Consider the following 15,000-nt stretch of genomic DNA (forward strand, 5'->3'; position numbering starts at 1 on the left):
ATCCTGCCTTGATGCCCGATGACGCCTGAGATAGGCACAGGCTCCCCGTGACCCGAGGTAGTTCGGATAAGCGGTAGAAGATGAATGAATGAAAAAGTCCGGGGTTGTTTTGACAATTCACTGATGCTCTGGCGCCACCTGCTGGAGGAAGTCTGATAATTAAGGGTTTTTTTCCCCCTCTATGAAAATCGAAAAATCTGTTTTTACAAAATGTTCAGTGAATTTTTGTTTTTTCTAAAACACGATGTTCAGGATCGTTCTGGAGATCAGTTCAAGGCGTTGACCGTAGGAGGCGTCGGTGTGACGTGTGGGATAAACGAGTCCGGTCCACACAGGCCCGACATCACCAGTTACAGGACGGTCCATTTCAGACTGACCTCCAGATGGTTCGTTACGGATGAATTAATAAACCGAAATTTTATATCCGGACATCTGACTTCCATTGTTAAAAACGGACCACAAATAAAACGGATTTTCTTAATCTGTAAAAATCCGTTTATGGCTAAGATTAAACGACGGCGAGCGTTCACACTTCTAGCGAACGATTCGTATCTTTATACGCCGCGGCGCTTCAGCTGAAAGAGGGACATTCACACAGATGACTCCGTAACGTAATAACATCGGTGTTAATCTACACACCGTACAGTTAGAGAAGTCCAGCACCACCACAGACCACACAAACTTTAATTCGATTTTAAACACACAGAGAAAGACACGGCCATTTTCTCACATTACACACAAACACATCAGAATTCACGATTTACACTGAAACTGAGCGAAAGACAGCGACCGTGAAACAACAACGCGACAGTACGATCATACGACACGGACCACGACGCTCCGCTTTACATTAACACACTGACGGAAATGTTAACAAACACATTAATACACGTGTGGAGACACACATTAAATATATATATATATATATATATATATATATATATATATATATATATATATATATATATATATATATATATATATATATATATATATATATATATATATACGTATACACAATAAAATATATTAGTAACGTTAATATAGAATTATCACCTTTGTCCCAATAAAATACATCATTATGTCTTTTCTATACATTTGATATAAGTGATATATTTGATCTCTCCACACCGATATAACAGACAAACGGGAATCACATGAACTGCACGGCTTCTACATTCATATTCACTTTGGTTCAGAAATCAGGCAAAAAATTAAAAATAAAAAGAATAAGATTTTAATTGACAAATTATAGATTAAAATGATATTGTACAAGCTGCTGGTGATTTGTTTCAGTGATGGTTAAACATATACATTAAATATTAACTGGAATTATGATTGAATTATATAATGAATTATTTTAACACCTCGATATCGAAATGTTTTGATATCTTAATCATATCGAATGTGTTGCACGAGGGCGATACACACTGAGAATAAAGAGCGCGGTTAGGGGCGGGATTTGTGTTAATGGTGGTAGTTATAGTTAGAAGATAGGAAGAATAGTTATGAAGATAGGAAGTGTTAGGAAGTGTTAAGCCCTAATCGGACGGGATTAGTTTTACGTGGGGACGTGGAGTAATGCAATTTTACCTCAGGACGTCTGTAATATTAATTGGCCAATTCGCACGGGACAAGACATCTGAGTAAAACTAGCAGAAGTGGGAGGGGTAACTCGCTTTACGCACCAAAGTAACCTCCTTGTCATCATGTGCGTATGACGTTGCTTCCTGTTCTCACGTGCGCAAACAGACAACATGGCGCCTCCATGCTTGCAAAACGCGCCAAAAACTGTAAACGTACATGTTTACAGTGGGTCTATTCGGACGGGATTAGTTTTACCTGAGGTCATTTTTCCAGACCTTTTTACAGAAGGTAAAAGTCGCCGTAATCTTTACTGACATTGTCCGTAATGATTACCGAGATGGCACATTCGGACGGGACTAAAATCACAGAGAAGCTCTGGTAATAATTACTTTACCCCCACGTCCCAAGTAAAACTAATCCCGTCCGAATAGGGCTAATGTCAGTAAAGATTACGGCGACTTTTACCTTACGTCCTGAGGTAAAATTGCATTACTCCACGTCCCCACGTAAAACTAATCCCGTCCGAATAGGGCTTAAGGAATAGATTGAGTAAATACGTGTACGTGTACGTGTACGAGTTGCTGCGCTGGACACAAGTCACACTCTAATAAAGCTCCATTGCAGTTCAGGAGCACGGTGTGTGTTGTGCTGCCACATGGCGAGAGGTCAGACAGCAGGAGCGCTGATGTGAGGACACATCGGTTATTTTATCATTTAAGGCACAAACTACCGTCAAACAACTTTTACATATTAATAACATTAAATATGTTATTATACTAAATGTATTCGAAAGTGAATTTTTTTCCTTCAAAATATTAACAATAGGGTAAAATAATGCCTTATATTGTAAAGCCTGATCTACTTTTCTTCTAATACAACGTACTGAATCAAACGGGCAGATAAACTCTATAGAGAATGTCGATGTAAGTCGACGACGTCTCCTGCCGTATTTGTCGCGTCTCGTACGGCGTCGGGGCTTCGACACTTTAGAGGCGGTCGTGATTAGGTAGGAGTTGAGGTAGGTTTAGAGGCGGGGTTAGAGGCAGATTGAAATATTTGAGAGACGTTAAAAAAAAACACTTGTTTAGGATAATTTAACGTACGAGGAGACGAACGCTTCTCTCATCCATTGAAATCTGTATGTTATTGGATGTCGGAATAGTTAAAAGTTATACATGAAGTTAAACAATGAGTCATGAGTTTTATAATTAAATATAACGAGCACTTTTGGGTTAAACAAAAATGCATTAAAATAACAACATACAAAAAAAAAACATTGAAACATTTTCAATTACAATTAAACAAATTACAAAATCTCAAAAATGAAGAAATATATTCGATATTAAAAATCCGTACATTCGGTCCTGCGCGTGCTGAAGCTTCTCCTCCTCCTCCTAATGAGTGATGTGTGGGAGGGGCTTAATGATGGCTCCTCCTACCATTAACTGGTTTAAAACGTCTGGGGAAACAAGAGACGAAAGCGTGAGTGCACGTGATGTTAAGGACTAACCATGAAGTCGAGTGAATAAAAGTGGGTTGTGGTTGTTGAGAGCTTCAACCCACATAATCAGAACTCACCTGAGGGAAGCAACAGTATAGTCAGAGTCTCTGGCATGGCTGCCGGTGGACGGGTCTCCGGCATCGTGACCTTTGACCTTTTGACCTGAGGCGAGTCTGCTACCACCTGAAATATGGAACCATGGGAAATAAAAGCTCTGTATTTTAGAGCAGCAATAAGTAAGTAAATGGTGTCAGAGATCTTCAGCAGTGTGTTACGTGAGTATGATGAATAAACAACGGTTATTAAACTCTAGTTAGAGCGAGTTAAACACGGTTAGCGGTCAGTACACACAGTTATAACACAAAACGACAGTATAATCCTGAGGGGATTCCACATGCGTACCAGCCCTGCAGCACATGACAGAGAAATCGTGTCTGACGTTCTCTTCTGGATCGGCTGACTCGCAAAAAACCCAGCTTTGTCCTGCGGTTCTCTAGAACGGATATAGAAGAAAAAAAACAACACAGAGTCACTGAAACACCCGAGCAACGGATCAGTGCGGTGTCGAGGTGTAAAACGCACACGTACGTACATGCGAGGCGTATTGCTGCGATCTGTCTGCGCTCTGGTGTTGTTCTTGACAGAATCGAGATTCTCCGGACCGTCCGCGTGCGTACGGAGCTGATAATCGTTATCCATGGAGATGTACGGAGCCAACATCTCCAACTCCAGGTCCTCTACCACCTGAGAGGAACCGCGACCGGTCGAAACCGGAGCAGAGGACGGCGGGAAGGGGAAGTCGTCCAGCCGGGGCAGGGTGGCACAGGGCGGATCGGCGGGTGGTGAAAGGGGTGAAAGGACGCCGGTGGAGGGCAGCATGACGTCGTTATAGAGAGGAGCGTCTCCGAGCGCTGATGTTTCTGTCCCCGTACACGACGCCATAGAATTAGGAAAAATAGATGCTTTATCGTCGCTGTACACGACAGTCACAACGGGAATAAAGCATCAAGCTGTTTTTGTTGTCATGCTTTAATTTAATTTACATTACATACAAACACCACACTTCCTCAGGTGAGGCCTTGTTAATGTTAGCGTTAGTTACCCGTGTTGGTGAAGTCCAGTGTGATGTCAGCGTCAGTCTGTAGCTCCGTTTCTCCCTCCCTCTTCTCCTCTTTCCTCCCCTCGTTTATCACGGTCACTGCTTCCTGGCTCTGTATCTTTCTCTCCGCTCCACACTCGTCCTCCTTTTCCTGCTTTATTGCTGACTGATGGAGAGAAAAAACGAGCTCGGCTTCTTCGACACCGCTGCAAACAGACCGCAGCAACACACACACACGTGCGAATTACCAGACAAACACACATATCCACAACATGTATAGTACAACATACACACAGCTAAATAACCACACACACACACACACACACACACACACACACACACACACACACACACCTGAGGACATAGTTGAGGCAGATGACACACTGCGGTTGAGAGTTTTTGTTGTTGTAAATGACGGTGGCCTGAGTCTCCACCCACACAAAGCCTCCGCCCTTCACCAGCATACGGTACTGACCTGTACACGCTTGGCCCTTCACAAATACTACACACACACACACACACACACACACACACACACACACTTCAAACACCATAATTTTAAAATATAAAAATGTAATCCTGTAAGTAGGCAAATTAGAAACACCGCACAGCTTTACAGACCACAAACCTTAATGGCTGTTACAAATATTATATGCGTATAATATTATTAACACAGTGTAGTGTGTGTGTGTGTGTGAGAATTGTTTCTTACAGTTGTGGTGTGTTTTGTTCAGACTGTCCGAGTCCAGCACATGATAAAACTCGTACACAGAATGTTGAAGGAGGTCCTCGGGGTCATAACCCAACAACTGTGTGACCCTAAAAACACACACACACACACACACACACACACAGAAAGACTGAGAACACCACTAGATGGCACTGCAACACCATTTTTAGCCATTACAATCTATTAAAACCATTGAAACCCACAGTGTTGGTTCAAAATGTTACATTTGTTCTCCAGAGGTTCCAGATATCTTCAGAGCGGAGCAGGATGTGTAGCTTGACTCTAAACCGAATCCGTCTTTACATTCAGTACTGAAACGCTCAGTAATAACTCACCGTTCGTCGCAGTAGGAGAAGCGCATGTCCAGTGAGTGTTTGCTCAGGAATGTTCTGGAGTCTAGAAGAACCTCGATGTTGGCTGGATGTGGGATGGGTTCACAGATGAGCACCAGGTACGATACGGGCGCGCTGCTCTCTCCGTACGCACCGTTCTGCGTGCACTCCACACGGATGTGACCGGAACAGCGGAGAACCTGGAGAAAAGTGCGAGGTTTATTATCTTACAAACACAACGTTACACTTGTGTGTGCGTTAATGCGCTGCACCTTCCACGTAGCAGATCTGAGGTTGACGGTGCGCCCCCTATTGGTCAGTGTGCACTTCATCCGCAACAAGCAACTCTGCTCGTTTCTCAATTTCTTACAGGAACCTGAAAGAGAAATGAAATAAAAAAACAGAATAATTTGGTTCCACATGTACGTTTAGCACAATAGCTACAGTTTTTCTTAGGAGGAAGAGCGGAATCGCTAATTCACTAAGTGATTAGCAGGGTGTGGAAGTGCTTCAGCTTTTCTGTGGAAGAGAACAGTGATGATAGATACAGATAGTGACAGGAGACGTGAGGGTGCTTTAGACTGTGGCAGTGTAGAACTGCACCAGTGCAGCTTGGAGTAGATGGAACTACAGACAGAAACAGATCGTTTGCTGAAATTTCATTATGAGGGATGAGATTCGCCACTGAATATGTCTACACTACGGTCATGTGTGTAGAGTGACCATGACAACCTATAAATAAAATGTGTACAATAAAATTACTGTTTTGATAATGTGTGTGTGTGAGAGAGAGAGAGAGAAAGAGAGGGGGAGAGAGAGGGAGAGAGAGAGAGAGAGAGAGAGATACAAAGAGAGAGTGACAGACAGAGAGCGACAGAGAGAGAGCGAGACAGAGACATAGAGAGAAACAGAGACAGAGAGAGACAGAGACATAGGGAGAGACAGAGACATAGGGAGAGACAAAGACATAGGGAGAGACAGAGAGCAAGAGGGAGAGACAAAGACATAGGGAGAGACAGAGAGCAAGAGAGAGAGACACAGAGAGACAGAGACAGAGCAACAGAGAGTGCGTCAGAGACAGAGAGCGCGAGACAGAGAGAGCGAGACAGAGAGAGCGAGACAGAGAGAGCGAGACAGAGAGAGCGAGACAGAGAGCGAGAGATACACACAGAGAGACACACAGAGAGACACACAGAGAGACACACAGAGAGACAGAGCGAGAGACAGAGAGCGACATAGAGCGAGAGACAGAGAGCGACATAGAGCGAGAGACAGAGAGCGACATAGAGCGAGAGACAGAGAGCGACATAGAGCGAGAGACAGAGAGCGACATAGAGCGAGAGACAGAGAGCGACATAGAGTGAGAGACAGAGAATTGACATAGAACGAGAGACAGAGAGCGACATAGAGCGAGAGACAGAGAGCGACATAGAGCGAGAGACAGAGAGCGACATAGAGCGAGAGACAGAGAGCGACATAGAGCGAGAGACAGAGAGCGACATAGAGCGAGAGACAGAGAGCGACATAGAGCGAGAGACAGAGAGCGACATAGAGCGAGAGACAGAGAGCGAGAGACAGAGAGAGACAGAGACATAGAGAGAAACAGAGACAGAGAGAGACAGAGACATAGGGAGAGACAGAAACATAGGGAGAGACAGACCAAGAGAGGGAGACACCGAGAGCGCGAGACAGAGAGCGTGAGAGACAGAGAGAGAGAGAGAGACAGAGCGAGAGACAGAGAGCGAGAGACAGAGAGACACAGAGAGAGACACAGAGAGCGAGAGACAGAGAGCGAGAGACACACACACACAGAGAGAGTGAGAGCGAGAGAGAGAGAAAGGAAGCGCAATAAACCTGTTCTGTTAACCAGCATCTCTCTGATCTCTTCATGATCACACGGGTGAGTGAAATCAAACACACTCTGTCCTGACAGATCAATCTATCAAACAGAGAAGAAATAATTACATATTATTTTATATAATTCATCATTAGATAATGTACCTGTAAAATGTCACATTTCAGCTCGCTGTGTGTGTGTGTGTGTGTGTGTGTGTGTGTGTGTGTGTATGTGTGTGTACCTGTGAAATCCCCAGACACTTGCTGACGGTTTCTGATGTGTAAACAACGTCTCCATCCTGAGAGAGAATCATGAGGAAGCCGTCGAGAGCCTTGAGACATGAAGAGCTCCACTGTGTGTCCAACTCCGACTGTTCAGCCATCATCACTACAGATAATATACTAATTAATAATATAATATACATAAAAGGAATATTTGCATAATATTTACATATCTGAAGGCAAATACCAATGGGTATTTAAAATAACTTTTTTGCAGACAGACGGACGGAATGACAGACAGACCCGTGTTGAGAGCCGAGCGCAGGTGTAGGTAACTCAGCGTGAGACGGATGATGGAGGCCTTATCGAGGCTCTCGGAGACGCTGTGATGGAGAGGAAGCTGATTGGCCAGCTGATTAAACACCTCGGTCTCCTTCACCCGTCTACAGCGGGCCGCATCACGACATCTCGCCTTTCTACGTTCACAGCTCTGTCTGCATGCACACACACACACACACACACACACACACACACACACACACACACACACAGACACAAGCACACACACACACACACACACACACACACAGACACAAGCACACACACACACACACACACACAGACACAAGCACACACACACACAGACACAAGCACACACACACACAGACACAAGCACACACACACACAGACAAGCACACACACACAGACAAGCACACACACACAGACAAGCACACACACACAGACAAGCACACACACACAGACAAGCACACACACACACAGACACAAGCACACACACACACAGACACAAGCACACACACACACAGACACAAGCACACACACACACAGACACAAGCACACACACACACAGACACAAGCACACACACACACAGACACAAGCACACACACACACAGACACAAGCACACACACACACAGACACAAGCACACACACACACAGACACAAGCACACACACACACAGACACAAGCACACACACACACAGACACAAGCACACACACACACAGACACAAGCACACACACACACACAGACACAAGCACACACACACACAGACACAAGCACACACACACACAGACACAAGCACACACACACACAGACACAAGCACACACACACACAGACACACACACACACACACACACACAGACACAAGCACACACACACACAGACACAAGCACACACACAAGCAGACACAAGCACACACACACACAGACACAAGCACACACACACACAGACACAAGCACACACACACACAGACACAAGCACACACACACACAGACACAAGCACACACACACACAGACACAAGCACACACACACACAGACACAAGCACACACACACACAGACACAAGCACACACACACACAGACACAAGCACACACACACACAGACACAAGCACACACACACACACAGACACAAGCACACACACACACAGACACAAGCACACACACACAGACACAAGCACACACACACACAGACACAAGCACACACACACACAGACACACACACACACACACACACAGACACAAGCACACACACACACAGACACAAGCACACACACAAGCAGACACAAGCACACACACACACAGACACAAGCACACACACACACAGACACAAGCACACACACACACAGACACAAGCACACACACACACACACACACAGACACAAGCACACACACACAGACACAAGCACACACACAAGCACACACACACAGACACAAGCACACACACAGACACAAGCACACACACACAGACACAAGCACACACACACAGACACAAGCACACACACACAGACACAAGCACACACACACAGACACAAGCACACACACACACAGACACAAGCACACACACACACAGACACAAGCACACACACACACAGACACAAGCACACACACACAGACACAAGCACACACACACACACACAGACACAAGCACACACACACAGACACAAGCACACACACACACAGACACAAGCACACACACACACAGACACAAGCACACACACACACAGACACAAGCAAACACACACACAGACACAAGCAAACACACACACAGACACAAGCAAACACACACACAGACACAAGCAAACACACACACAGACACAAGCAAACACACACACACACACACACACACACACACAGACACACAGGTGTCATGAAAAATGGGTCAAATCACACAAAAGACAACAAAGCTAATCTAAAACTGGTAGAAAAGGAACAAGTCACAGAACCACACAGTACTGAAAAAACAGTCTAGGTGCATGAACACACAATGGGGGGGGAAGTGATGTGTAAAGAAGCCACTAACAAGCAGAGACAGAGCCAAAAGAGTAAAGTAACGAGAAGTCTCGTCTCCATGGCGGCTGTGACACGAGGCAGCGAAGTGAGATCATGACACGCTGAGGAAGTGACGGACGAGAAACTTTCAGAACGATTTCTGTCCAAAGCCGTTAATGAACAACACCACACAAAGCGGTCTGTAGCTTTAAGGTCACAGCAGACGGTAAATCTCTCGGCGATACTGTCACGGTCACCATGGTTACAGAGCGATCGGTGTACCGTATATCACATGATGTCACGAGCACACACGGGTTCACCTTCACAGTCAAACTCCTGTTCCACAGACATGAAGAACGCTGCAGAACCTTCATCACCTGTGTGTCCGTCTTCGTCTTCGTCGCTCTGCGTTTTTCTTCAGTCGTTACTGTGCACACGTTTTAACATCGGACACAAGGCCCAGAACAGTGAGGGTCAAACCTCCAACACACCTCACACCAGTTCCCTCCTGAGACGTTACTCCGGTCTTCACACTGAACCTAAACTCATCTGTATGTCCATCTCCCGGTCTGTCTTTCCGTCTCACTTTCATCTGTCTCCGTCTCTCCCTCTTCAGTATTGATCGTTAACCTTTCTCGAGGTTCATCCCCCCTTCTCCTCACCATCTCTCTTTCCTCACACCTTCTTTCTCTCCTGTCCCCCGTTCGTTTAAACTCTCTCTTCTTTTCTTCATCTCTCTGTTGTATTGACTCTGACCCTGGAGGCTTAGTGATGAATTTTCTTCTTCTGTTTGTTCTCATGCTTCTGTTTGTTCTCATGCTTCTGTTTGTTCTCATGCTTCTGTTTTTCACTTCTCTCCTTTCTCTTTTCATTTCTTTACTTTAAGTTTTCTCTCGTGTGTAAATGCCATCATGTCTACCATCCTCACTATTTTGCTTTTGACCTTTTCCCTTTCCGTCGTCTCCCACACTTATTTTTCCTCTCTCTTATCTTCTGTGTTGCATGTTTTTTTCTTTTCTCTCTCTCTCTCTCTCTCTCTCTCTCTTAGGTTTACTTCCCTTTTCTTTCTTCTGCCCATCCCTTCTCTCTCTCTCTCCTCTATTTTTGACCCTGAGCAGGCGTTTCATTTTCTTCTGCTCTCTTGTTCTTGCTGTATTACAGACTGTGACCCTGAGTGAGTCCCTCGTTCTCTCGAACGCTCGGTTCTCGGAGCACGACGTCACGGCCGAACGTTACAGAAACATTATTTCTTGGTGTGGTATCGATGATCTGACCTACGCTGTGTTTTGGAGTGAGGCTGTTTAAAGGGTGACACACACTCTGAGAGGCAGAGAGTCTCTCGGGGGGGAAACGCTAGCTACAGGACGGTGTATTGATCGTAAATGGCGATGGCGTCGCTCAGAATACCAAAGAACCCTAATGGATTACGAGAGCAAATCTAGGTGTAGTGTTTACCTCCTGCTCAGCTCCTAATACAGCATTATAGAGCTTTTGGCTCAATTCCATCAGGTTACAAATGTGGCATTACAGCAAACAGCACAGATCGCATCATAAAATGGCTATTACAGTCATATCAGAGAGCACCGTCGGGTCCTGGAATTATTCCATCACAACATAAACGTTGAGCATTACAACATTCATCAAAACAGAGCAGAGACACAGAAGAAAAAAGATGAGAACGTCGGCAACTGTGTAGAGAACAACATGTAGATTCATCATGTTACTGAAGCGCACACACACACACGCACGCACACACACACACACACGCACCCGCACATGCACACACACACGCACACACACACGTGCACGCACACACACGCGCACACACGCACGCACGCTCGCTCGCTCGCACGCACGCACACGCACGCACACGCACGCACGCACACACGCACACACACGCACACACGCACACACGCACACACACACACACGCACGCACACACACACGCACACGCACACACGCACGCACGCACGCACGCACGCACACACGCACGCACACACACACGGAATTAAAACACCAGTGAGATTCAAATAATTCTGGCTCCTAGCCATCTTGTGTGTGTTCATTTCCTTTAGTTAACACCATACACCAGTGTGAGATCACACATGATATCCGGTCTCAGGAAGTTGACCAGAAACGAAGCACTCTACTGGATTCTAAGCTAAACGTCTCCTACGAGAAGAAGCAGTGAGGTGAGATCTGGAGCACCCATCACCTCCTCCATCTACCCCATGAGCCCCTCCCCCCTCCCTTCTCCGGCTCGGTCAATTTGCGCTCTCAGTCGTTTCTCATCCCCCTCTCTCACCTCTCTCTCTCTCTCTCTCTCTCAGATCTATGCAGTTTGTCACTTGTCCCCGGGAGCAATGGCAGAACGCGATTACGACTTTATTGCGTTTCTGCCTCGGCTACTTTAGAACCTCACGGCCTCAAAACCAACAATAATGAACGTCCACCAAATAGAGTCTGAAATGAAAAGTCTAGGGTGTGGAAGCATGAGCTGTTTTTAAATCCTGTCAGTTATTTCATAATCGTCCTTCTGTTTTTACTCCATCACGAAATCTAAAGATAGAACAAGAATAAAATATTGATCAAACAGCAACGTGTGTGTGTGTGTGTGTGTGTACATGCACGAGTGTGCGCACACACACTCCAGAGGGAAAAAAACTTTTGCTTTTATGACTCAAAGCTCACATACAGTCATGATGACAGAAATTCTAAACAGAGTGTGAAGGTTTCTGCAGGATCAACGAGGAGACGAGGTGTTGTTAAGGCTCCACGATAACGAAACCATCATCGCGAGCTTACGGACGTACGTACACTCCAGACGCAGGTGAGACACGAGGTCATAAAGCGAAATCTCAGGATGGTGAAATCAGCATGCGAGCGAAAAAGAGCCGACACGTGGATCAGTATTGGGCACGTGTTGTGTTGTGTGAAACGACCCAACGCAGGTTTGGATGCATAAGCGTGTTCGTTCATGGAGTACGTACTGGAGTTCGGTGCTAATGACTGTGGAAGAACTCACACACTTCTTATTTCTGCATGACGTTTAGGAGAACCGAGTGATAAGAACTAGGAGCTATTTGGAGACTGTAACCTTCTCCGGTATCTCCTCACACCCCTGGGAATGACAGCGGCTCTGATACGGAGAGCCTTTTCCATAGAGACGGTGTGTGGAAGTGTCAGCTGATCTACAGCAGAACCTCCCACGACGACACTGAGCGTAACGAAAGAGAGACGGTACTGACTCACTCACACACACACACACACACACACACACACACTCATCAATCCAACCTGATTCGCCTAATTCGCATTCCAAACTTTTAAATGAATCAAACTAATGAACTATAGTCGAACATTTCATTACACGCCTCACGTGTCGTCTTTCTTCTGTAGAACACAGCAGCCAGAGAACAGAACCTAGACACTGGGTTTCACTGGAATTCACTCCCTGTTCACTAGTGCACTATTTGTGAGGCAGCCATTTTGCAGCGCTCACTTCCAGTGAAAACACTGTAATCCCTGGATGGCTTGTTACACTCATTACACATATCATTACTGCAATTTCCCTCAGGATCAATAAGATATCTGTCTATCTATGTAGTGAACGACGACACACACTGCGTGATGGACACAGGAGGAGCTATGGGAGGTTAGGGGTAGGACCTGGACACTGCTCCAGTTTCTTGCTCGATTTTCATGTCGCAGTAAAAATATCACCCGATCGTGACCAGGGACGTTCTGAGTGAGAGTCATCTAAAATGATGTGAAACTTCAACACGATGCAGACAAAAAAAAAAACTCCTTTTGACCACAAACCTACTTCTCCTGGTGTTTTCCATCTTTGGTCTTTATGGTAAAACCTGACATGAAGAGAACAAACCGTGAGATCTTCAGTCTAAAAGCAGCTCCATGAGGGTGAGAGGAAATGCTAAGGAATGAAATAATTGTCATGTTGACTGATGGCGTGAACCACAAGCCGTCTGATCATCAGTAGACCTGCAGAAGTCACCTGTGGGAACCTTCTCTTACCTGCTCATTAATCTTCTGAGGGGAAAAAAAGCACCGTGTTAAATTACAACACATGATTTAAACAAACAGCACAGATTTTATTTAGTCCTGTTTTTACTCAGTTCTGTGTTGTTTAATGATGGTTAGAGAGACAGAAACAGTGGCTCAGTGCCCTACACCTAGTGCCCTACCCCCAGTGCCCTACCCCCAGTGCCCTACCCCCAGTGCCCTACCCCCAGTGCCCTACACCTAGTGCCCTACCCCCAGTGCCCTACCCCTAGTGCCCTACCCCCAGTGCCCTACACCTAGTGTGCTACATCCAGTGTCCTACACCTAGTGCCCTACCTCCAGTGCCCTACACCTAGTGTCCTACACCTAGTGTCCTACATCCAGTGCGCTACATCCAGTGCGCTACATCCAGTGTCCTACACCTAGTGCCCTACACCTAGTGTCCTACATCCAGTGTCCTACACCTAGTGTCCTACCCCCAGCACCCTATATCCAGTGCCCTACACCTAGTGTCCCACCCCAGTGCCCTACCCCCAGTGCCCTACACCTAGTGCCCTACATCCAGTGCGCTACACCTAGTGTCCCACCCCAGTGCCCTACCCCAGTGCCCTACCCCCAGTGTCCTACATCCAGTGCGCTACACCTAGTGTCCTACCCCCAGTGCCCTACATCTAGTGCCCTACCCCCAGTGCCCTACATCCAGTGCCCTACACCTAGTGTCCTACATCCAGTGCGCTACACCTAGTGTCCCACCCCCAGTGCCCTACATCTAGTGTCCCACCCCCAGTGCCCCACCCCCAGTGCCCTACCTCTAGTGCCCTACCCCTAGTGCCCTACCCCTAGTGCCCTACCCCTAGTGCCCTACCCCTAGTGCCCTACATCTAGTGTCCCACCCCCAGTGTCCCACCCCCAGTGCCCTACCTCTAGTGCCCTACCCCTAGTGCCCTACCCCCTAGTGCCCTACCCCCTAGTTCCACACTGCGTACCACAGAAAACGCAACCTTGACTTTCAGCTTTAAAATGACTTAATCTAGCGGTCACTAAGCTGATTAACAGCAGGGTTGCATTAGTGTAACAGCTCAAAACTAAAACTGTAAATAAATAATTCACCGTTTCTTTTCAGACGAGGCTCCTGAAGTCATTCTGCAGATTGTTGACCAACTCGGCGGTCCGTGAAGAGACAGAAGGAGGAAACGGGGAGAAAAAAAAGGGAATAAAATCGCGTCAGAAAAAACGTCGCGTCGAGATGCTAAACTTTTTAGCTAACAACCTGATGCTGGATCCGGTCTCGTGAAGGTGCGCGAGCCGTCACAAGGCATCAACCGACAAACGTCCTCACGTTTCTCTCACGTTTTAGAGGCAAATGTTGTCCTAAATCCAC

At 46.3% G+C, this 15,000-nt stretch overlaps 1 protein-coding gene across 1 annotated transcript in view; it reads right to left on the reverse strand.

The window, feature by feature from the left end:
• Nucleotides 1-992: 992 nt before the first annotated feature.
• The window catches only part of hif1aa (hypoxia inducible factor 1 subunit alpha a), a 14,060-nt gene continuing 52 nt past the window's right edge, over nucleotides 993-15,000 (reverse strand). The window contains exons 1-13 of the mRNA XM_060871623.1: nucleotides 14,730-15,000; nucleotides 7,611-7,801; nucleotides 7,328-7,473; nucleotides 7,104-7,188; nucleotides 5,522-5,625; nucleotides 5,253-5,449; nucleotides 4,900-5,006; nucleotides 4,542-4,689; nucleotides 4,191-4,393; nucleotides 3,681-4,008; nucleotides 3,491-3,581; nucleotides 3,166-3,271; nucleotides 993-3,046 (exon numbers count right to left, since the gene is read on the reverse strand). The exon at nucleotides 14,730-15,000 is cut by the window's right edge and continues 52 nt beyond it. Of these exons, the coding sequence (XP_060727606.1) occupies nucleotides 2,982-3,046; nucleotides 3,166-3,271; nucleotides 3,491-3,581; nucleotides 3,681-4,008; nucleotides 4,191-4,393; nucleotides 4,542-4,689; nucleotides 4,900-5,006; nucleotides 5,253-5,449; nucleotides 5,522-5,625; nucleotides 7,104-7,188; nucleotides 7,328-7,473; nucleotides 7,611-7,801; nucleotides 14,730-14,761 (1,803 nt within the window). The 5' untranslated portion in view covers nucleotides 14,762-15,000 and the 3' untranslated portion in view covers nucleotides 993-2,981. The remainder of the gene's footprint in view (nucleotides 3,047-3,165; nucleotides 3,272-3,490; nucleotides 3,582-3,680; nucleotides 4,009-4,190; nucleotides 4,394-4,541; nucleotides 4,690-4,899; nucleotides 5,007-5,252; nucleotides 5,450-5,521; nucleotides 5,626-7,103; nucleotides 7,189-7,327; nucleotides 7,474-7,610; nucleotides 7,802-14,729) is intronic.

Source organism: Tachysurus vachellii, chromosome 6 (assembly GCF_030014155.1).
Source record: "Tachysurus vachellii isolate PV-2020 chromosome 6, HZAU_Pvac_v1, whole genome shotgun sequence".
NCBI classification, from domain to species: domain Eukaryota; kingdom Metazoa; phylum Chordata; class Actinopteri; order Siluriformes; family Bagridae; genus Tachysurus; species Tachysurus vachellii.